At 48.5% G+C, this 25,206-nt stretch overlaps 1 protein-coding gene across 1 annotated transcript in view; it reads left to right on the forward strand.

Annotated features, from left to right (window-relative positions):
- TBCD (tubulin folding cofactor D) overlaps window positions 1-25,206 on the forward strand; it is a 2,329,415-nt gene that overhangs the window by 1,402,801 nt on the left and 901,408 nt on the right. Inside the window, exon 24 of the mRNA XM_085616794.1 lies at window positions 17,092-17,123. Coding sequence (XP_085472920.1) covers window positions 17,092-17,123 — 32 coding nt within the window. The remainder of the gene's footprint in view (window positions 1-17,091; window positions 17,124-25,206) is intronic.

A 25,206-nucleotide genomic window follows, 5' to 3' on the forward strand; every position in this document is an offset into this window, starting at 1 on the left:
TATTTTATCAAGGAAACATTGGAACCTGAACATACAGAAGCAAGGGCCTTTGCTGATTAAAAAACCCGCGGACCTTGAGGTTGGATCGGGCGTCTTCATGTAGCCCTGTAAATCGGGTTGTAGCCATTTTGTGATTCGTTCCCAGCGAACATGGGATGCTCTAACACTAAGGCTGGTAAATATGAAAACACATTCAGCGTTTTGACCGAGCTGGAGGAGTCACGTTATCTTTAAATGGCAGTACGTTTTTGCTTCAGCTTTGTCTCCTTCCACCAGGAGCAAGTGCAGATGCTGAGCTGGCATTATCACGCCTTTGCTTCACTTCCCTTCACGTTTCGCTATCAGGAGCCAGGTTCTATTATGGTGAAACATGGTGATATCCGGGTTGTGTGTGGGTTGAGTGTATTCCCATCAGATAACTGTGGTTTTACGCACGTTTACCTCAAAGCAACTAACAACTAGGGGTGGGTGGAATTTGCGAAATTCACTTTCGCAAATTATCGCGAAAATGTTAAAAATCTCCGCAAACACGCAGAAATATCGCGAAGATGCAGAAGTTTTTTTCCCGCCCGTTCGCGGTATTTTCTGCGTGGTCACGGCTCGCCAACTTACCCATGCGGTTGCTCGCGGGCGCAGCCATCTTGTTTTCACTTGCCTCGCGGTGCATGATCGCGAGAAGAAAGACGTGATCGCGCAACGAATGATGTTACTGCGGGCGCGAACTGTCGCGAGACAGCGCATATGGCTACCAACAATCCAACATCTCATGGAGAATGCGACCGGATCGGGAAAACTTGTCGGCGAACACGGGGATTCAGGTAAGACGATAGCGCACACGCGAGAATGTATTATTTTACAGCGCGAGCAAGCAAAAAATTTCCGGTAAAATGTGGATTGCGGAAATTTTGACATTTTTGCACTCTCCGCGGAACGCGAAAATGTCAAATTATCGCAATTTCCGCGAGCGGAACGGAATTTTAGCCCAGGCCTACCAACAACGTGAATGGCTGGAGGCAGGTTTGAGGAGGTGGTGGTTCCAACTTTGAAGCCTGGGTTCTAAGCACCTTGTGCTGTTCACGCTTGGAAACAAGGGAATTGTTGTAGATATTCACGTTGGCAAGAGGAAAGCACAGGTTGGTGCTGGTGCCCTCTGCAACCATGTCCTCACGTGCTTACGGACATATTGTGGCCTGACGCTAACAGTGCAGCATGTTCCTGCACCCAGCTCCCATCACTTGTATTTCCAAAGGTGTCAAACGCCAGTGAGCGGTTGAAGGAGTTGAATGCAGCTCATTCTGCCCATAGTATTTGCAGTCCAAATCAGTGTGCACCAGCACTGAATGTTAATGCTTTTCCCTTTCTCTCAACTGGTATGCAGTCGCATGCCATGCCTTTTGTTGTCTTCTTTTTCCTCATGGGCCGGGGTATGTTAATTGGCCTCATTGCTGCTTCAGGGAACATTAGGCTGGTACTCTGGACTGCAGGTGGCAGAGCTTATCCTAACCTAGAGCTGAAGGCTCTTGACATCTCACTGAAATCATTAGTACACAAATGACCGCAGGTGCCTTTTACCCCCAGTGACGTCACAAGAAGTGAATGTACAAACACTAGCTCCCTGATGAAATCTGAGAAGGCAAATAAAAACCTTACAAAAAGTGTAAAACGGGGTACCTAAGGTCACAGCGCTTGTGACAATCCAGGCCATCGGTAAGTCATGCATGGCACGCGCTGGGACCGCTCATGGGATCTTTGCTGCAGGAAGGTGGAGCATATTCATGCTCTCTCAAATTGCATTGGAATAAGGGATATTTTGAAAGGGGAAGTAAACTATGCTGAAAATAGCAACGTTTTGGGCTAAAGACAGGCGTTTTCCAACTGTGAAGTTGTGAAGAGTTGATATGTTTGGTTACTGTCCCCACAAAATGTCTGGCACTCAGTTCCTTTATGGTTTGTGCCCGAAGGGAATGCAGCCATCTCAACACCAGTGTGTCCTGGAGGCATTTGGATTCAGTATGGATTTCAATGAGTCACACCTTAAAAGTTACTGAGTTCAGATTTGAGCGTAATGGAATTCTTATCTCACAGATTGGCTTCCTTCATATCTCTCCAGCCCGGCCACTTTCTTCATACGGGATTTCTGATTTGAGATACAAATATATTTCATTATCAGGCTGCCAAATGGATAGCTGTAGCCCGTTGAAAGTAGTGAATGTGTAGCCTCCTCAAATAAGGTTGTATACAGACAGACAGGTAGTTTACTGACATTTTACAATACCTTAACGAGTTACTTGACATTCCAGAGTTGCAATACGTCTTCTAAAAATGTACCCTTTACTAGGAAACTGTACGGTATATCAACATATGTCAGTGGCTTTCCCAGGCTCTAAGCGCCACCTGAGATAGGGGGTATTTCTCTCTTCCCAGTCAGGACTGAACTTGGAGTATCCATAAAAGTATGTTCATTTCATTCCCGGCTTTGTTCCATAATGTTGGTCCTAAAATAAATACACAATTTATATTTATTCTCCGACACAGTACTCATTAGGAATAATCCTGTATTCTGATAAAGTCTTCTAATCGCACGCACTGACAATAGGTTTTTTTTCTGTACAGACCGCGCAGATCTACCTTGGCCACTTTTTGACCACTTCTTTTGACTTTTTGTCGACTGTTTTTGAGCTTTGGTCCCAGTTTGCTAGAAACAGGTCTTCCACCAAACCGACGGGGTTGAAGGAGTGTGAGAAATGTCACAGACAGATGTCTGTCTCTGACCCACACTTGGCTTGCCTGTGGTGCCTTGAGTCAGGCCACGACCCCAAGGTCTGCGCAGACTGCAAGCACCTCTTCGGCAATATGGCTAGCTGAGCACTCGAGTGCTTCAAATAGAGCAGAGTCACTGCCAGATCGGCTTCCCAGTCCTTTCGTGAGCGGGGACGTAGATCCCATTGAGGACATGTACCCACACCCAGCAAACTGTCCAGTCCCCCTTCCCTCCGACTGCCACTGCCTTAAAACATCCTTAGTGCGTTCTCCATGCAGCAAACCACTCCTGTTGGAGGTAGGATCAGGTATCTCCTGTCCGAATGGCAAGCAACAGATTTCGACAAATGGGTGCTGCAGATTGTTCAGAAGGTTATGCCCCACCCTTTCGAGAGAGGCTTCACCACCCTTACCACCGTCTCCGGAACAGCTGAAGGAGGACCATCTCTTTTTTGCTTCCTCAGGAAATGCAGACTCTGTAGGCCAAAGGAGTCATTGAGAAGGTGGCAGCAGCAGAATTATGAAATGGTTGCTGTTCCCGCTACTTTCTATTTTTTTATTTTTTTTGAAACCGTTTATTACAAGTCTCAAGAGTATACAAGTATGGGCCTACAACCTTCCGGCCGGCCGCTAGCAATGACAGGAACATACGACATACATTTATAGAACACGTGGCGTTGCAGAGGAGCATGCTCAGGAGGTAACAACGTCAAAAGCCACATCATCCAGACCCCACTATACGGTTTCATTTTAAATTAAGAACAACAAGAAAACCACACCCACAAGGCAACCCACAATCGGAAATAGCAGCACGTGCTCCCCTAAAGGGGGGATCCCAACTATCCACAGAAGTCTAAAGAGGGGGAAGAGAGCAGAGCGAGGACTGGGGGAACCCAATGCCCGGCAGCTGGGTAACGAGTCGGCTAGGGGGATGGGGCTGGCGCGGTATCAGGCAGCAACGGTGGTGCACAGATACCCCCGCGGTAGGCGTTCCAGGGGCCCCATACTTTCACCCATGTCCCAGGCTTACCCCTCGCCACATACACCACTTTTTCTCGAAACATGCACCAGTCCATGTGTTCTTTCCAGGCCGAGACCGTCGGGGGCCTCTGGGATCCCCACAGTTGAGCAATATCACGCTTGGCTATCATATATCCCAGAGTCACCCACCACGTCTGCGGCGCCGAGTAATCAGTCGGTTCCCACACATTCAACAGGCATCTCCTCGCTTCAGGCAACAGCGCCACATGCGTAACCAGTCGCAGCACCTCATGTACACCACGCCAGAACCCCTCCACCTCCGGGCACTCCCACAAAATATGCAAAAAGGTCCCCAAAGCACCACACCCACGCTTACACAACCCATCTCCAGCATAGCCCATACGCAGAAGCTTTGGCCCCGTCATGTAGACCCGGTGGAGTATCTTGAGCTGGACGAAGCGAAGGCGAGCCGGTATGGCCACCTCCTTCGGGGAGGCCACCGCGGAGGTCCAGTCCTCGTCGTCCAACTCCAGCCCGTCGGCAACCCAAGCCGCGCGAAGGGCAGTCAACAGGCCCGAGCGGTCATTTATCAGCTTTTTGTATATCAGTGAGATCGTGCTGTCCGGGACGTGCCCATCTAGCATTCTATCCTCCAGGGGGGAATATTCGGGGATGGAGGCAACGTCCGAGAAGACGGAGCCCAGCGCATGACGGACCTGCAAATACCGAAAGTATTCACTGCCCTGCAACTGAAATTCCGTCTGCAGCATATCGAACGTTTTAAATCCTCCCCTCGTCCAGAGATCCCCCACTTTACTGATACCTATTATGTCCCACTTCTCAAAGCCCTTAGAGGTCCACAGGGAGCCTAACCGCTCAGACGCGTATAGTGGTGACGCCCGGGTCAAACGGTCCTTCCACCCCATAGCTGCATTGGCTGCGTGCCACACTTGCACCATGACACGCGTGGGGCCCGTCAGACGAGCGTCGGGCGCGCTAGAATAGAGCGCTCGATTGTAGTCGCCACCTGGCAGGAGCATCTTGTCCATTTCGAATGCCGGGTTTAAGGCGGGCCCGTATAGGCCATGGTTAATTGCAGCGAGCTGGGAGGCCCAATAGTACCGTTTAATATCCGGGAGGGCAATCCCCCCGTCATACCATGGGAGCGTCAACTTCGCCAGGGCAATACGCGGCCTCCCGTCCCAGAACAGGCGGCGTTGCAGACTCTCCACCTCACGGAAGTAGCGCGCCGGGACTAAGTCCATAGCGTTCTGCAAAGCATACAGGAAACACGGCAGAGACCTCATCTTGAACAATGCCGCCTGGCCGAGCGGCGAAAGCGGCAGGCGCCGCCAGCGTGCGACATCTACCTGTAGGCGCTGGAGGGGGGGGAAGGAGGTTGCGTTCATACCGGGCCTCCGGGTCCAGAGTAATGAAGACACCCAGGTACCGAAATCCCTGCGGGGCGACCTGGATCGGACAGCCCCGCGGGAGAATAGGAGCCTCCCCAGAGAGAACATACACGCACGATTTAGCCCAGTTGATGACGAGACCGGAGTTACGACCAAATGAGTGTAAAACATCAACCAGCACTATAAGTGATTTACGTGGGGAGGCTAGGTACAGAAGGATGTCATCAGCGTATAGGGATACGCGGTCCTCATACTCGGGGTTCCAACGGAGACCACGGATGGAAGGTTCCCACCGCAGCCACTCCGCCAGGGGCTCCAAGGCAAGCGCAAAAAGAAGCGGCGTTAAGGGACAGCCCTGTCGCGTGCCCCGGCCCAGCTCAAACGGGGCCGATACCCTTCCGTTCACCACCACCTGCGCCAATGGGCCCGAATACAACAATTTGACCCAGCTGATGAATCCTGGGCCAAATCCAAACTTCGCAAGCATCGCCCAGATGTATGGCCACTCAAGCGTATCAAACGCCATGGTGGAGTCCAAGGACGCCAAAATGGCCGGTTCCCGTATAAATGGGACTCGCGCGAGCACCCCATGCAAACGCCGCAGGTTAAGGGCTGTGTTGCGGTGGGGAATAAAGCCGGACTGGTCCTGATGAACCAGATCTCCCACCACCCCGACCAGCCGATTGGCCAGTACCTTGGCGAGAATTTTGGGCTCCGCATTCAATAGTGAGATAGGCCGATAGGAAGTAACCCGGTCCCGAGGTCTCCCCTCCTTGTGGATCACCACGATTGTAGCCAGACGTTGGTCAAGCGGGAGGGAGCCCAGCGAGTGGGCCGCCAGGAACATTGCGCGGAGGTGGGGCGCCAGTGTATCCGGTCGCAACTTATACAACTCGATAGGGATACCATTCGGGCCCATGGCCTTGCCAGAAGCGCCCGAGTGTATGGCGAGGGCGATTTCGTCGGAGGTGGGAGCGGCGTCCAGCGACACCCTGTCCTCCCCGGAAAGGGACGGCAGCGCGATATCCCTGAGCAGGGCACGGGAATCCTCTTCAGAGCAAGAAGAGACCGGGGAATACACCTCGCGGAAATAATCCGCGAAACAGGAGACAATTTCTTCTGGCTCCGTTACACACACACCATTCGTTTTCTCAATCAGCGGGACCACACGATTCGCTCTCTCCTTTTTATCCAACCACGCTATCAGTTTACCAGCCTTATCACCCACATCATACAGTCGCCCCTGTTGCTCTCTACTAAGGCCCCTGGCCGCCTCCGTGACGAGGGCCCTATAGGCCGCCTGCTTGAGTTGGAGGACATGTAGTGCAGCATCCGTCACCCCATCTTCTAGATTACCCTCCAACTCGGCTATTTCAGCCTCCACCCGGGTCACCTCCTCCCGCTCACGCTTACGGGCGTGGGAAATAAGGGACAGGGCCTCCCCTCTGAGTACTGTTTTGAAGGCCTCCCACAGGGAGATAGCCGAAGGCACTGACCCCACATTCTCATCAAAATAGCGCTGGAGGGATTTAATCAAGTCAGCGCGAATGGTGGGGTCGCACAGGTACCAGGAATTGATTGGGACCACCCCGCCCTCACCCCTCGGAAAGACATCGAGATGTAACAGGAGCGGGGAGTGGTCCGAGATACCCCGTGCCAAATGGCGCACCTCCCCCACCCTCCCGACATAGGCTGCTGGGACAAGGACATAATCAAGCCGGGAGAGACTACCATGGGCCCCCGAGTGGAAAGTGTACTGCAGCTGCGTGGGATGTTTTAAGCGCCAGCAGTCCACCAATCCCAGTGTGTCCAAGAGGCCGGATAGCCACGCCTGTGCCCGGGGGAGGTCCCTAGGGGGGTGACGATCCACAGTCCCAGAAACCACCGCATTGAAATCCCCCCCCACCACCAGAAGCCCCCCCGGAAGGCCAAGGAGGAGGCGCCCCAGGTCTGCAAAGGTGGTCGACTGCAGCCCCGGTGGGACGTACACTGACACAAAGACAACCACTTTGCCCTCCATTCTCCCCACCAAGACAGTGTAACGTCCCCTATCATCGTGGAGCACCTCATCAATTTCTAACGGGAGCGAGTTCTTTACCATGATACCCACACCCCTTGAGCCTGACGTGAAGCCCGAGTGGGCCACGAGGCGGTAGCCACGCCGATTCATGGCACAGAAGGAATTGCCAATAAGGTGTGTCTCCTGCAGAAAGACTACATCGGGCGAGAGTCGCTTCAAAAACTGCAGGACCACACCTCGTTTGATCCTGTCCCCCAGTCCATTAACATTCCAAGACAACAAAGTTAATTCCCTACCCCCCATCATACACAAAAACCATCAGTCGTCCCCCCGAGAGCACCTTAGAACCAACACAAAAATAAGTTTGCCTTGTGATAATAACGAACACCCCATCCCTGCCCACCCACCCCAACAGAACTCCCCCCTCCCTGCACCCCTGCATGAGCCCAAACAGCCCCCCCAACGTGCAGTGTGCCTGTCGCCCCATAGATAGTTAAACTAACTAGACCCCCAGAGGAGGAGGGAGAACCCCCAAGAAACCCCACACAACCTCCATAGGAGGGGAACTTAAGCGAACAGACGTATGGTCAAAAGTGGCATCATTTTTGTCCCGAGCGAGGCCTAATATTAGTCCCTCAGTCCTGATCCGGCGAGCCCTCTCCCCCCGCCGCTCCCCCCCCCCCCCCCCCCGCCCCCCCGATCCCGATCCCCAGACAGAGTATCCAGCCAGTCCCCGGCCGCATCGGGACGATCAAAAAAGTGCGTGCGACCATCCACCTCCACTCGCAGCTTAGCTGGGAAAAGCATGGCGTATTTGAGGTTTAGGTCCCGGAGACGGCGTTTGACACCGAGGAAGCTCAGTCTCTGCTTCTGGACCGCTGGGGTGAAATCAGGATAAAAATTAATGTCCATATTGTCAAGTCTAATCGGTCCCTGTAGTCTGGAGGATTGCAGGATAGCGTCTCTGTCCCGAAAATTAAAAATTCGGGCAATGAGAGGTCTCGGAGCGGCTCCGACCTTAGGCCTTCCCCCGGGAACCCTGTGGGCCCTCTCCACAGCAAAGAATTTACTCAGCCCCCGTGGCTGGAGATGGGTAACAATCAGGTCCTCCACGAAAAGGTCCGCCGCCGCCTCCTCACGTCCCTCAGGCACCGCGATGATACGAATGTTGTTCCTCCGGGCCCGACTCTCGGAGTCCTCCAGGCGGCGATCCATCAGCGCACTCGCCCGAGCAAGCCGGCGCACCTCCGTTTGTAGGGCCGCCACATCTGTCGTAAGGCCCGATGCGGTGTGGGCCAAAGAATCGACTCGGTCGTTGGTCTTGGAGAGATCGGCCCTTACCAGGCCAACATCCACAAGGACCGAGTCGATCTTCTGCGCCAGTGTATCGAAACGCTGGCCCACCGAGGTCTTCATCTCGGCGATGGCGCCCATGACATCCCGCAGAGTCAGATCCGTGGGCAGATCGGGGGCATCAGTAGGGCACTCAGGGGACCTGCGCGGCACCTCGGGAGATCCCTTCTGGAGGGTATATCGGTCCATGCTGTTGGACTGATGGACTGCGCCACGCCGGGTCGATTTTATCTTTGCACGGTCACCATCTTGTTTCGTGGCCATGGTCCCAATCTCCCGGTCGCACCAGCCACGTCGTGAAGGGCAGTCAAGCCGGTCCACGGGCTCCGGGGGGGGGCCACCTCAGATCTGCGGGGCGGATCACAGCCGGCGGGCAGGCAGGGTCCCCCGGCGAGGCCGCACCAACACACAAAGCCCCGCGACCCAACCTCGCAGAGACAGCAAGGGGGGTGCGAAAGTGAAAGCGCGGGGTACGCGAGCCACCAAGCCCTGCCCGCCGCTGTTGTTCACTTTGTCACTGGATCGCCCCACAGCGCAAATCCGGGGTTCGGCTAGGAGAAGGCCGCAAACCTCGATCGGTGCTCAAGCCGGTGTCCGAGGTCCGATTTGGAAGCGGAAAACGGGTGCCACCTCAGCTCAGGCTCACCAACACAGTCCCCTCATCTGGAACAGGATATATTCAGGATAATCGTAGGAGGTCGCGGAGGTCCTCGGGAGCCTCGCACCTACGCGGCCATCTTGGTTGCGCGCTAGGCTCCTCCTCCCCGCTACTTTCTAATGCCAAAAAAGAATGGAGGTCTTCCATCTATACTAGATCTTTAGACCCCAAAAACTGGATGGTACTGTTGGACCTTCAAGATGTGTATTTCCACATTCCTGTCCTGCAGGCCCACAAGTGCTACCTGCAGTTCATGGTAGGCCCTTTGACCTCACCAGTGCCCCTTGGGTGTTCATGAAAATGGTGGCGGTAGTTGTAGCACACGTGGAGGTCAGGGGGTCCCAATCTTCCCCTACCTCAACTACTGGCTGTTCAAGGCAGGCACTCCCAGGCAGTTGACACCCACCTCCAGACTATGGTGAACCTTCTGCACTCACAGGGGTTCACTGTCAATGTACCGAAGTCACAACAGACTCCTTCTCAGTTTCTCCCTTTCATTTGAGCCATCCTGGATACAGGAGTTGTGCCCAAACCCTCTGGAACAAACAGTCCAGAACATTTGGGCTATGGTCCAGATGTTTTGACTTCAGTTCTGGATTTTAGTGAGGCTGCGGGGACTGATCTTCTGTCGCAGAGGCAGGGCAGGGTCCAGCATCCGAATCTGCACACACTCCATCTGTTATGTTATGTTGTTTATATTTAATATAGTGCACAAGTCACCCGGGGGCATCTCAGCGCTGGCATGGGAAAAAGTATCAGTGAAAATGGAAAGGATTCAGAATAGATGAGATTTTAGTAGTTTTCTGAATTTATAGTAGTTCGAACAAGACTGAACGCAAAGTGGAAGCTTATTCCAGTAAAAGGGAGCGAGGTAAGACAAAGCCTTTCCACCGCTACGAGGCAAGCGAAATCGAGGAATGCACAATAAGGCTTTATCGCAAGATTTTAGGCTACGACCAGGTGTGAATGGCTTTTTTTTTTTTGGCAGAAATAGTGGGCCTTTCCCTTTTAGGGCATTATAGGTAAGGCAGCAGATTTTTAAACAAGATCGTTTCTTCACTGGCAGCCAATGCAGTTCCTTCAGCATAGGGGCCGAAGGAGTACTAGAAGGGCAATTAAGAACGAGCCTGGCTGCAGTATTTTGGACAATCTGGAGTTTGGCAACTAAAGTCTCATTAGCATCTACCAAAAGGGCGTTGCCATAGCCTAGCCTGCTTATTATTAAGGTTTGGACAAGAATTCTTCGGGCGTATGTTGGAAGGTAGGGGAATATTCTGCGCAGAAGGTGCATGTTGTGGTAGCATACTCCAATGGTAGCCAAGATATGCGCTTTAATCATTAAGGCTTGGTCTATTTTCATATCAAGATTCTTTACAGCTTGTTTGGGCACGGTAGTGGAACCCAGTTGGTGAGGCCACCAATCGTCGGTCCAGATACAGGAGGCTTTTCCAAACAGCATGATCTCTGTTTTATCTGAGTTCTATTGTAGATAGTTCTTATTCATCCAATCGGAGATGGATAACATGCCCAGGGCAAAACACTTTTTTTGTCGCTGTCAGATCAGGGCCAAAATTAAACATCAACTGGGTGTCATCTGCATATGAGATTCTTTCAAAGCCAAAGCGCTCTGCGATACCGGCAAGGGGAGCCATTTAAATATCTTCATGCATGGCCAATTGAAAGCCTTTGATGTTTCTCCTGTGATCTGTGATGTCATATTGGTATCCAGGCATCCCTCATCGAAGACTGTATACGCCTTCCATTGGGACACATTTGTGGCTTGGTGCTCCTTTGGTCATGTTGACCCACTTTATTTCCCCTGGTCTGAGGTGTTATTGTTTGTGCTGTCATTTGCCTCGCAAGGCCCTATCTTGGGCACAGTTAAAGTTATCTTTCGGCCCTTTTTGCTGTTTTGCGGTTGCCGGATCAAACCTCACTGTTTAAGTCACCTGTTGTGACACTTTTTCTTAAGAGTTTGCAACAGTTGTTCCTTTCTACCCCTTTCATCATTCCCCAATGGGACCTTAATTTGGTCCTAACGGTTTCCATGGGCTTCCCATTCGAGCCCTTAGATTGCTGTCTGCTAAGACTCCTGACTCTTAGTGGCCATTACATCATCCAGAAGGGTCAGTGAGCTTCAAGCTTTTTCAGTTAACCCTCCATACACTCCATACCCCAGCTTCTACTTGGACAAACTGGTTCTTCGGACTAGTGCATCCTTCCTGCTGAAGGTGAACGCTTCCCACTTCGGCCAAAACATCACGTTGCTGACATCTTTCCCTCCCCCTCATCCTTCTAAGGAAGAGAAGAGGCTCCACTGTCTGTATTCAGATTGGTCTCTGTCTTTTTACATTGATCATACCAAAGATCTCCGGGTAGCAGAAGAGAATCATCTCTCTATGGACTGTACTTGTATTAAAATCTGTTACACACTAGCTAAGACTTGGGTGCCCGTCTCTGGTGCAATGCACATCTACCCATTTACAACTCTCCCTTACATTAGAAAGAGTGATCCTCTGAAGGTATGCAGACTCTACAGCAAGTGATGATGGCGTGCTGAAGACTTTCTCAGTTCTGTGAGAGGACTATGACTTTGGAGAAAATCAATACTGGACATACGCACTTCTAAAGAGGCAAAAAATATACATAAGTATCTCTGGTCCAGTAGGAAGTTTATAAGAAACCAAGTTCTGGGCTTCATAGCTCGATTATTGAAGAGCTTTATTCAAAACCACATGCAAGCACACCGCATTTGGTCAGTCTCCACAGAAAAACACTATACTGAGGAAGAGTGGGCACACCTTTTAAACACTCATGCCACAAGGCCAAGGGAAGCAATGTGAAAATTGAAGTACTGTAAGAGTATACAGTAATGGTACTGGACTCCAAACACGCTACAGAAAGCCAGGTTGCTGGAAATGTGGACAACAAAGTATAGGGTTGACGCACATCCTATATAGCCCTGCCGGGTATATCATCATATAGGGATCAGATCTTGGAAAAGCTGCAACTGCCTGGTACAGTCGCCCTTCATGGATTACATAGAGGGGATACACGCTCACTGCAGAACATGGCTGCACTCTTCATTGGTATTGGCCATAATACATATAATCCCAGTCGTTTCAGACTATAATTGAATGGTCTAAATCAATTGCAACGCTGGCCTCCTTTGAGAAATCAATCTATAAGATCAATGACCAAATAGCCCTATTTAAGGATTTTTTTTTACCCCTTTCTTGAGAGCCTTTCATTAAGCACCCTATACCCAGAACCACCAGAGGCTTGAACTCCTGCAGTATTCAACCCTCTTTAGTAAGTGCCCACGAGAGGTAGTAGAAACCATGCTCAATCGCACTTCACAAGTAAGACCGGCGTGCAAAACAACCCCCCCCCCCCCTTTCCCCGTTCATGACCATGTTTAGACCAAACTCTGAGTTCTGAAAAACAGCTTTTACCACCAGTACAAGACACAGGTTTTTACTCGGCCATAGCAGCTTGATCATTTCTGAGACCCCTACATGAGATTGATGTCTACAAAGAGAACTACAACTGTATACTAGTCAGCATGGTAAGAATGTTAAAACCATGCTATGTCCCCCACATTTATACACTCTGTGACTTTCCTATTTTCCCTCACGTCCAACTGGTTAGTTATGATTTCTATTATGATAATTTGAGTGTAACTAAATATAAAATGCTTAATAAAAAATATTCAATGAAGTTACTTCTACCCATCGGTCAAAAGGTACCACTAGCAATGCCAGAATCAAACCAGTAAGGCTATTTAGTGAGTGAATGCATTTGCTACTGAAACCTGTTTTAAAACTGCTGTAGCCTGTAAGTTTAACTATGGGTAAGGCAAAATGACTCCGCTTTTCATTTTCTTGCAGTACACTGATTTTTATTGAGTTCGGTGAGAACATCTGTTTTATACATGCTATGGAAGGACAAGACGATGATAACAAGCAGATTCCCTGCTAACCCCTTCTCCAGGGATCATTAATAACTGAAGACTTCTCGGGTCTATGCTAGCATATGACCAGTATTTCAACAAAGGAAAAGTGAGTTCATGTCTCTCAATAAAACCCCAGAGGGGAGCAATCCCTTTTAGGACGAATGCCCTCACCCACCATAGGTGGCATGCTTCCTCATAGGGGCTTCTCCTCCCAATGGGAAAACCAAGTCCCACTGAGGGCTACAACTCCCTCACTGTGCGGTAGGAGCTCTGGGATGTTTCCAGATTGTCCTAAACTGATGAGGATGCTAAAATCCTATATGTGAGCGAAAGGTGTCGTGAGGGTGCAGCGCAAGGTATGAGTGAGAAGATGAGTGAGTCTAAAACTACCTATTGGGGACAAAAAACTCTTTATTGACTTGCCCGAACTGGCAGGGTTAAAAAATAGTGCAAAGTAGTATAGATTTAAACTGCTAAGATGTGAACAACGGTCAACATGTTTCAGCCTATGTGATCTCTAATAGTATCTAGGCTTTCATCAGGACCAGAGTAAATAAACAAAGCTGCTGCTTATGTGAAAGAGGAAATAAATGAATAAGGTGATACAAAACCAGTAATCCTATGTAAAGTTCGGTATTACTGGAACTTATCTGTAAACGTGAGACACAAAAAAAAATATGCAACAGGTCAAAACAACACCACAATACATTGTTTCCACACTGTCAAAGCTAGTGTTCATGGATTATTATCATATCCTATTGAGTAGAAACATTGTACTCTTCTTCAATCTACTCACCCAAATTGAAGGATAAGTAGCCCCACCTCAACCAGGTAACACCTCGGGGAAGGGGGCGTCGCTCTGTAAAATAGAAGATCATGTGTCACACAATAATCATACGTAGTGCGAACACTTGTCTGTTAAAAAGGAGGGGTGTGCTGGTAGTGAACCTTACAATTAGTGACACAGTGAAAGACGGACTATTAGCAGTTAGTAGTGTGCCTAGCCCCATCATTAGTGGCCAAGGCTATTAACAGGTTGATACAATTGTGTTGGCAGATATTAACTTCTAGACTTATATTAAAAACCAAGAGTTCCTTTAATGGAAACGGAATTACTACCACTCTTTACCCTCTCTTTACCCTTACAGATAAATTGGATACTCCGCAAAAAAGCTTGTTTTTTGTCAAGAAAATTTACTTATAGAAAATATGTATAAATGCGCACCTAGTTGAATTTCATTGCGCGTTGTATTAACTACAAGCTAAGCCTGAAAAATGAGGTGCAAAAAATGCGCTGTAGACGAAATAAGAACTGCCTGAAAACAAAGGTGCTAAAGAACCTTAGTACTGTCTTTAAATGCGCCCCATGTCGTGCCTAAAATAGAGGCTACCGCTGCCAAAAACATGCTCCTTTCAGTAAATAAAACGAGCTAAAAAGGCAGTAAGATACTCTGTCTCAATATGTGCTACATGTTAAAACAATTTGTGAGGCCACCGCTTGTTCACAGTGTATTTGCCTAGTCTCATTAACGGTGTCTGAGTAGCAATACCTCTTGTATAAACGCTCACAGGTCAACTCAGTCTTTACTTAATAACCACGCCAACAATCATACTGTCGCCTGACTCACCTCTCCGTTGGTAGCCCGTCGTGGTACATGAGCTGCAACCAGAGGTACCGACGGGAGGATTCCATGGCACTTAAATACTAGCAAGAAAACCTGTGTCATGTTATGCCAGGACCTAAAGGTGTCCTGTTCAGTTGCCTGATGACATTGGTGCGCATGTGCGAGCAAGATTGTCTCTACCAAAGCGCATGCGCGATATTGTATTTATTCTGCGCACGCTGGATGTTGTACACTAGTCTAAATTGATTTCGTAAAGCTTTATCAACATGGGTTGGCAAACATGATGTCGTTTAACGTTTGTCGCAAAACCAACGTTGACTAGATCAAAAACAACAATGGGTGCTAATATCCATAGAGTGTCAACCCTTTCTTTGGACAACATCTATGATAGATATGCTGTGATCTTATTTCAGAGATACCGCTGCGAGCGAGGCGATATTGCACAGGATATTCTTTTTGAGGCATATGAAATTTGATATGTACTAATAAAATTAGATTTGCACATGTATGGCTTGGTGTATTGTAATGGCAGGCAGACACTGACTAAGTAGTAACCTAGCATAGTGTTAGGAATTTCTAAAAAAAAATGGTAGGTGTTTTGCATGATATTTAGCATTGGTATGTCTGGAACTTATATGTAATTTTGGGCCATATTCGTGTACTCACAGTGATAGCCAGGGAATCTCTTCGTTCAGCCCTGTGGTATCACTTTTAAACCTATAAACCCAACGCTGTTCTCTGCGGAACATATGCTAGCATAGACCCGAGAAGTCTTGTGTTATGATTATAGTGTAAGGGGAATCACTTCTCACAGGTCTTTAAATTGTCTCCCTTGGACCCTCTCCTCAGGTTCTTTGTGTTATGATCATGGATAACTGCCCAGGAAACTACATGGTATTACCAGGTCTGATTAGTTACTCTTCATTTTGAAGTAAAAACTTGTAATCACCAGAAATTGGTGCAAGGATACCGACTGAAAGCATCAATTCTCCTATAACCTCCCCTAATCGGGGGCGGCTCCTCCGTTGAAGCGAAGGAGCATCGCCACACTTAAATGCCCCCAAAATGAAAAAAAAAAATGGTAATTCATTACCATTTTAATTTTTATCCCCAGTCCCGAACTGAGCATCAGAACGAGGGCGGGCCGCTGCGGAGTGATAGCAGCAGGAAGGAGGGTGGGCACACTTATTAAAGTGCGCATGTCTTTTTGGCCGGCCGTCTTGCGATGGCCAGCCACACGGGCACTTTAAACATTTCTAACCCAGCTGTCTCAAGACTGCTCGTTTAGAGCACGTGCAAGCCTCCTGAGCGTTGTGGATCTCCGATTGGGGCCGCTCCCTTCAATCAGAGCTCTGCTCTCATGCTGCATGAGAGCTGCTCCAGGATTGGTCAAGGGAGTTTCCTGGTGGCCTGGCTGCAGTCATGACAAGGACGTCCGGAGCAAGGAGCTCCTTTCTAGTTCGGTAAGTATTTTAAAGATTTTTAAAAATGTTATTTGTGCAACCCCTCTACCCATAGATGCCAGCCGACTCTTCCCCCACCCTGTACCTGCATTAAATTCTGCAATACTTGTTTTGACCTCCGTAGATAATAACCACATGTAGATGACTAGGTGAAATTAGACCTTTTCTACAAACTCAACTTTATTAAAAATAATTTTTATTCTAATTTTGCTCTTCATTTACAGTCTCCGCATTTTATAATATTATACTGGAGCACACGATCAAAAGCAAATTCAGCATTTTTGCAGCATGGCTGCATCATTCATCAGATGTTATGCAAGAAAAATCTGAATACCTCGTACTGTGTATTTGTTTGTATTTAACTGCCCAGTAGTTTCTATTCTGGCATTTCGCTGCCAGGCTTTTGGGCTTGTATTATTTATTACCTGTTTGTAAGATTTGTCTGTTTTGTTTCCTGTGTTTGGAATGTTACAATTGCCATACATACTAAAAAAGTATTTTTTAAAAAAGTATTTTTTTGTATGTACTTCATGAATGTAATATATTTTGATACTCTTTCAAGTGTTCAAACTGTTGACTATTTCAATTTAAGCAACTATGTTGAATTTGCTTTAGTGGCGTGCTCCAGTGTAGTATTATGCATAACACTTGGTAATTATATCGTAATTTCCATGTTTCACACTTTGCTACAGCAAGAGCACCCACCTAATATAGTCATTTGAACATTAGAATATGTACAGGGTGGGTTGTTGCGATTTTGCTCTCACCACTGCTGCAATAGGTAATAGTTAATCTCCGTATTTTAACTGTGGCTTGATGATCTAATGTGAGTGTTAACAACATGATTGTGTGCTTCTTTTTCAGAGGGCTTGGCGGTGAACTTATGAGACCAGCAGGTGAGTTTAAGAAAGCATGAGACTCTGCAACAGAAACATCCAACTAATTTAGATGGCCAAAGGGGACAGTTTAGCACAACCTTTCTGCAAAAACATTTGTCACAAATGGGTTGGCAAATGTTAAATAAGGTGAACCGGGAGCAAGGTCACTGGAAGTATGCGGTAGCGTTGACTGTAAAATGTGGCACAAAAAGGCGAAATATGTGGCATAATGCTGTTATGTGATTGTATGATTTCATTATTTTATTTTTACACAATTTAAAACTGGGTTTAACCTCACTGGTGTCAGTTTAGCACCCAAACACACCAATACCATCACGGTTGATTAGCCATGCTTTACAAATCCTGATTGATTGATCAATACGTAACTGAAAAATGACCAGTCACCCTATGTTAAAGGCCCTCCACTGCCCTGCAATAAGTGTTGCTTCATTTTTAGTAACTTTTGATCCGAGCGAACACATTTTTTGTTAAAATCTGTAGATTATGCAGGAGATGAGGGATTATGTAGCAAATCCATAACTATGCGGAAAACATGGCAGCAGCAGAATCGCATAATTCCAGTAGCCCTGACTAAGAGGAACAGTCAACCATGACTAGGTAGAAGCTTGGGACTGGTTGATCACTTTGTTGATGCAAATGGTCATGCCTTTTAGAGTGTCTGTGCAGACCTAGTTCATTGAAAAAACGTCTGAAGGGCACTTCTTTCCAGCTCCTGCAGAAAGTGTCAAGACAATACACGTGGCATTCATTCTTATTACTTGTAAGTCTGTATGCTGCAAATTTTATTAAAGTTTTAGAAGACTGAACAGAAGCTCTGAAAATTATGTTACTGGAAACTTCTACAAAACTACTTTTGCACCTCTTGCTGTAATCAGACTTTTAAGACATCAAAAGCAAGACATATTATCTCTTTGCTAAAACCAGGGACCGCTTCCATTGGCAATAAAATGCCCTTAATGTAAAGAATCGCTGCTCAAAATGCCGAAATTCATAACACCCCAAACTATGAGATGGTCCTTCTCAGGTGCACCAACCTTATTCTGTGACTCACTCCCAGTGGAACCGAGGACACACACCTCTCTCCTGGCATTTGGAAGGAGATTGAAAACACATTTATTCCAACTATATCTAAATTATCTGTCTTTGCACTTGACTCTAATTATTGAAACTTCCTGCTAAGTTCAAACAATTGCTCTCTGACTTGCCATGTTCTCCTTGACTATGTAGTCTTCTTTCCCATGTTTTACAACTGGCTATTTCATTCAAGATGTTCTCTCCTATCTCGCCTATCTGAGAGAGACATCTAGCCGCAGATTCCTTACCTTCGAATATCCCAGGTGTCAGGCTGGATGAAGAAGACTTTTTCTCGAGCAATACCCTTGAGCGACGGTAGGTGGCTCCGTGTGTCGTCCGCATTGTTCGCGCCGAAAGTGACATCCGCATCACCTATATAGGTGCCACTTCAGCACGTTGATGTACGTTCTTTTCTATCCGCGCCAGCTAGTGCAGATCCATGCAGAGAGCCACCCTCTGTTACCTTCTGACAGTTTTTTTTTTGACGGTTTACAATTTTTGGTGTGTAGGTTTTCCCTCAATGTCAAAGATCATCTCTGGATTCAAACCATGCGGCGCCTGCCACCGTGCCATGTCGGTAGTGTATCCACACTTAATTTGTCTCTGGTGCCTGGAGCTTGACCACAACTCAATGTCAGGCTCCCACTGCCAGGCTATGGCTCTGAAAGCTTTGAGGGAGTGGTCCCTGAAGCTGATTGCTTCCAGCGATCGACTCAACATCGCTCGCCCCGGAGGGTTTGTTTCTGGTCGATAGGTTGGTCCGGGTGCCGTTCAGGGAGTCCTAGGGCCTCGTCCCCCTGCTTGAACTTGTCGAGTCGGTCTGGTGAGAGGCATAAAAAACATAAGAAGTCGAAGCATGCTTCCTCTTCTTCCCATCTATCAACCGATGTGGTGGAAGAGCCTCAACGCTTTAGGCTCGTTCTGCAGAACCTGCGAATGGATCGGCTCTGCGCTTCCCTGCATTTCCAGGAGCCAGAGCAACCCCTGCCTAGCTTAAAGATTTCTGTGACGCCATGTCCCTCATGTTTGGGCGACCTGACCCTCCCAGCGTGCCTTCAGGCCCCTGAGGCTCAGGAGGTGCTTCATCAGTTTCCGAGCTAGTGGCTTCCGATGGATCCGGACCAGTACGGGTCGTATGCCTTTGACCTTCCCTGATAACGGCCCCGTAACAAGACTCCAGACGCCGCCGGCCCCCCCCCCCCAGCAGCACCAGTCCCGTCCTTACCCCTAATGACCCAGAGCTGGATTGGCGCCTTTTGATACTGATTCCTGCACCAACTGCACCCTTGGGTCCTAGGTCAGTTCCTCAGACTTATTTTGAGGGGCTAGGAATGGAGGAGATTTGGGAGCCTGAGCATGAAATGGACTGGTATTAGGAAACAGGGTGAGGCCAGTGGACTGGATTCCTTCCCGGATTCTGGCCTGCTTTCTCTCCCTACTGTGGCTATGGAGGAGGGAGCTTCCTACTCTATGGTGGTGAGAAGGACAGCCAACGTCCTGGACCTTATGCTCCCTTTGGTGGACGTCGGGACTAGCATCTTGACGGACATCCTGCAGCTGGGTGTCTCCTCCTCGGAACCCCTTCTGCTTTTCAACTGCAGTCACCTGGTCCAAGCCCAGCACAGGGGCTCCTGTGAAGACGATCATCGTCTGCCACCATTGTCCTGCACTGGGCGACCCAAAATCCCTCACCAACCATCGTACCTCGAGAACTTGGTGGTCCAAGCTTTTACCTCACAAGGCGTGTTCCCCTTCACACCCCCGAACAGAGAATCTCAGAGGCTAGATAGTTGGGCCAAGAAGATTTTTTCTTCAGCCAACCTTACGTTGCGGTAAGTGAACACTAAATGTGTATTGGGCCGTTACCCCACTCTTTCTGGGAAACGGTTGTGCAGGTGCTGCCACAGGTTCCGGAGGAGACCCAGGCCTTTCTCTCCCAAGCGGTATCGGACAGGCGAGATGCGGCCAAGTTCACCATTTGTTGTGGGCTTGACACCACTGACTCACTTTCCTGGGGACGTCCAGGCTTCCCTTATGTACATGCCCTTTGATGTCGCCAGTCTCTTCGGAGGCCAGACAGATATGGCCCTGGGGCGCTTTAATAACTCGTGGGCTATGGCCAAGTCTTTGGGCCTCTCAGCGACCACCTGTCCCCGTCTGCTTTTTGTCCCTTTCCTGGCCACGGAAAGAGCTTTCAGCCTCGCCAGCCATACCACAGCCACAAGACCGCGCAAGTTCAGCAACCTCTGCATTGCTTCTTTTGATCCCATGGTTCAGGTGGCCAGAGGTCCAGTCAGTCCACTCCTCCCCCTTCAGCCTCTAAACCTTCCTAGTCAGGCCCTTCAGGATCATGGGAGGCCGGTTGGTGGCAGAATCAGCCATTATCTCCACAACTGGTGAAACGTTACATCAGACAAGTGGGTTCTTCAGATATTCCGAAAGGTCTCCTCCCTACCTTTCGAGACTACCCTTCCCTCCATCCCTCTAGACCTCTCAGCCATCTTCGACACTGTCTCCCACCCCACCCTAATCACAAAACTCCACGACGCCGGCATCCGCAACAAGGCCTTGGACTGCATCCACTCCTTCCTCACCAGTCAAACACAGCGAGTCAGACTACCACCATTCCTCTCAGAACTCACAGAGATCAGCTGTGAGGTGCCCCAGTGCTGAGCCACACCCTCTCAACGTCTACAAGACCCTCTAGCAGCTATCAACAGGAACCACAGACTAAACATTGTCTCCTATGCCAATGACACCAAGCTGATCATCTCCCTCACCAACAAACCTACAGCCGCTTGAATCAACTTCCACAGCGGGAAGAATGCCGTTGCCACCTGGATGAAAGACAGTTGCCTCAAACTCAGCTCAACAAGACTGAAGTCCTCATCCTGGATCCCACCCCCTCAGTGTGGGACAACTCCTGAAAGCATGCCGCACATGGAACACCCCCCTCCCACCCACCCAGTGACCACACACAAAACCTCAGCATCATACTGGACTCTTCGCTCAAAATGAATAGCCACATCAACGCCATCTCCTCATCATGCTACCACACACGTCGCCTGCTTTGAAAGACCTTCAGATGGATCCCCACTGAATGCAGAAAAATGGTCACCCATGCACTCATCAGCAGAAGACTCGACTACGGTAACGCACTCTGGGGTAACTCAAACTCCTCAAGAAACTACAGAACGTTCAAAACGCTGCAGCCAGACTGGTCCTCAACATCCCCCGCTGCAGCCACATCACCGAACACCTTCAAGAACTCCACTGGCTCCCAGTCAACAAAAGAATCACTTTCAAGCTCCTCACACATGCCTACAAAGCCCTCCATGACGCAGGACCAGCATATCTAAACCACTGCCTCTCATTCCATGTACCCACCAGACACCTCTTCTCCGCCCAAATGGCCCTGGCCACTGTCCCACGGATTCGTAAGACCAGAACTGGAGGGAGATCCTTTTCCTATCTTGCTGCCAAGACCTGGAACACCCTGCCTCTTCCCATCACTGGTCCAATTCAGGAAGGATCTCAAGACCTGGCTCTTCGACTGAACCCCAGCGCCCAGACTGATCAGCATCCCTCCTTCCCCCCTTTGAGACACTCACAGTGAGAAGCCACACTTTACAGACCCTGATTGATTGATCCATGCCTCATACTTATGACTGGATGATGGAGGACCACCTGAACTTGCTTCAGGAGGAAGTCGGGGGTCTCTTGGCCATGGGAGCCTTAGAGAAGGTTCTGACGCCAGAAGTAGGCTGTGGCTGCTATTCCCGCTACTTTCTGGTCCCGAAAAAGGACAAAGGCCTTCATCCTATTCTAGATCTGCGATTCCTCAACTAATTCCTCAAAAAGGAAAAGTTAAAAATGCTCACTCTGGGTCAGGTCATGTCTGCCCTAGACCCCGGAGACCGGAAGGTAATGTTGGAATTGCAGGCTCCTATTTTCACATTCGCGTTCTGCCTGCCCATCGGTGCTACCTGTGGTTCACGGTAGGCAGCAAACACTTTCAGTGTATGGTGCTCCCCTTTGGCCTCACTAATGCCCCTTGGGTGTTCACCAAGGAGATGGCGGTGGTCGCAGCTCATCTGCGCAGATCAGTGATGCCAATCTTCCCCTGTCTCGACAACTGGTTGAATGCCCAAAAAATCAAACATTCACCCCCAGTCAAGAGATCTGGGTTAAATCCATTATTCTTTTGCTCACCATGCCACCCCAGACGTGGGTCTCGGGCTCACTGTGCCACTGGATTCAAACTGGCCTGACTGATGAAGGGTGGTACACGAAACTGGTCCCAGGATGCTTGATTCATATGTACTGTTGGACTTTCTGTTTAATTGACAGCATCTCTTCAAATCTGAGAGATAGGGTGACTTGGTTACGTTTTAATTAAGAAAGACCTCAATTCAATCAACCAAATTCGTAGGGACGCACGCCTTCTCTTGCTGCACCCAGGACATACAATCCTTAAACCTGTGACCTTTCCTTCAGCCACTTCAGAGTATCTTTCATATTACCTGCATTAACTGTGTGCCATAGTTGATCCTGCAAGATAGACACCCACCAAATTCCTTTACCATCTTGCTGTAATGGAGGAACCACACCAGTATTGGAGTCTCTCTTGGAACTCTTTTTGGTGATGTCAGAAGAGCAATATTGAGCACTACCATTGAAGATAATAGGAAAACATATGCCCTTATTTTTGTAAGGGCATATGTAGTGTACGCTCCCCTTGTTGAGACCCACATTGGAAGTACATTGGTTTGCTGTTAATGGATGCAACATGAACATTTCAGTGAACAGATTGTCTCTCAGAGTGTATTTTGTGCCCCCTTAAAGAGACAGATCACAGCACCCTAGTTTATATTCAACCCTTTATCTTTCCTCATTATATGTATATCTCCATGACTTTTCCAGCTCCCTCTATCTGCTCAGCCCCCTTTTAATTTTTACCATCATGCATTCTGTTGTTGGTTCTGCGTAGGGTCATGGTTCATGCCTCTTTCTCATCTCTGGTTCCGTGAACACTGGGACTTGTTTTAAGGGCTTTGGTACCTCAGTGGACTACCATTTCTCTACTGTGGTGGGAGAGGGAACGTGGCACTGTTTCCAGTAATATGGCAGGGTCAACCTCAGACTGGCACGTTGTAAAATATGTGAAGCAAAGATATGTCTTGCTATTTCCAAATTATCGACTTCCCATCCATTGTTTTACCATGCATATGTGGGTGTCCTTCTTTTTAAGGAGGCATTGCAAAGAAAAAAATGACATGCACAGATTTCTTTTGCTCTGTCCTTTACATTATTTATTTATTTTATACAATTTATAAAGTGCGCAAATACCCATAGGTGTCGCGGCGCTACGAACAGCGAGCATGAAACACAGTCTGCGGACTATTGGCTAAAAAGCCATGTTTTTATAATTTTCCTGAAGGCAAGTAGGGTCGGGCAGGTCTTGATGTGGATGGGGAGAGAATGCCACAGTTTGGCGGTGGCAACGGTAAACCGCCTGTCACCCCATGAAGCTTTCTTAGTGCGCGAGATCCTCAACAAGTTCGCTGTAGATAACTGTAGAGATCTGTTGGGGGTGTAAGCATCAAGAGCTTCCTTCAGGAACCTAGGTCCAGTATTACGCGTGGCTTTATAAGCGATACAGAGGGCCTTGAATTTAATTTGGCTTCTTATAGAAAGCCAGTGAAACTGTCGCAGCACTTTTGCGATGGATTTGTACTTAGGGGTCCCTGATAGCATCCTAGCAGCTGAGTTCTGGACCAGCTGTAATTTGTGGAGGACCTTACTCTGTGCATTCATGAAGAGACCATTGCAATAGTCCGTTTTAGACATTACTAAGGTACTGACAAGGGTCTTTCCAACGCTGAGTGGTAGGAATGGTAAGAGTTTTTTTATCATCCTCAGAGTGTAGAATGACGATGAGACAACAGTGTTGAGATGAGCTGCGAAGGACAACATGTCGTCAAATATGACACCCAAGTTTCTGACCTTAGATACCGGGAGTGGAGGTGGTCCCAATTTGGTAGGCCACCAGGTGGGGGACCAAGCCGGGGATAGTTTTCCAAAAGTCATTACCTCTGTTTTTTCAGAGTTTAGCTTTAGGCAATTGTTAGTCATCCACGTACTGATGGCCACCATTCCATCCTGAAAATTGGCTGCGACTGCTCCTCCATCATTGTGTACTGTCAGCACCAGTTGTGTTGCATCGGCGTAGGAAGTGAGACCTATCCCATGTGCTTCGATGACTCTGGCCAAGTCCGACACATAGATGTTAAATAGTGTCGGACTCAGCGATGATCCTTGCGGCACGCCACATGGGAGGGTGAATGATGAAGATTTAAAGAAACCAAGACTCACTGATTGGGTGCGATTAGACAGGAAGCAGGCTAAGAGGGCTCTGGCCCTGTGTTTGATACCGATGGTTGTGACACGGTCGATCAAAGTAGCATGATCAACCGTGTTAAATGCCGCTGATAAGTCCAGGAGTACCAGGACGGTTGCACCACCTTGATCTAGTACCATCCTAATTTCCTCTGATGCCTTAATGAGGGCTGTCTCGGTTCCATTGCCCTTACGGAAACTACATTTTGTGTCATCCAGTAAATTATTTTCTTCAATGTATTTGGACAACTGGGAGTTCATGATTTTTTCATTTTGTTTTGCTGGGAATGGAAGGCTGGCGATGGGCCTAAAAATGTTTGTATCAGTTGGGTCAAGATTGTGTTTTTTAGCAAAGGCTTGATGATGGTCTTTTTCCATATGGGTGGATAGCTGCCTGTTCTAACCATCGCATTGCAGATATTAGAGAGGTTGGGAGCTATAAGATCGGAGATAGGTTTCAAAACTGAGGGTGGATAGGGGTCAGTGGAGGATCCCGATTTAATAAGGGAAATTAATTTTGCGATCTGATGCGGTGAGGTTTCATCAAATTCTGAGAACGAGGGGGAGGACTCTAAAATGTCATGATTCAGAGTCTGGTCGTATGTCT

This window comes from Triturus cristatus, chromosome 7, assembly GCF_964204655.1.
Source record: "Triturus cristatus chromosome 7, aTriCri1.1, whole genome shotgun sequence".
NCBI lineage: Eukaryota > Metazoa > Chordata > Amphibia > Caudata > Salamandridae > Triturus > Triturus cristatus.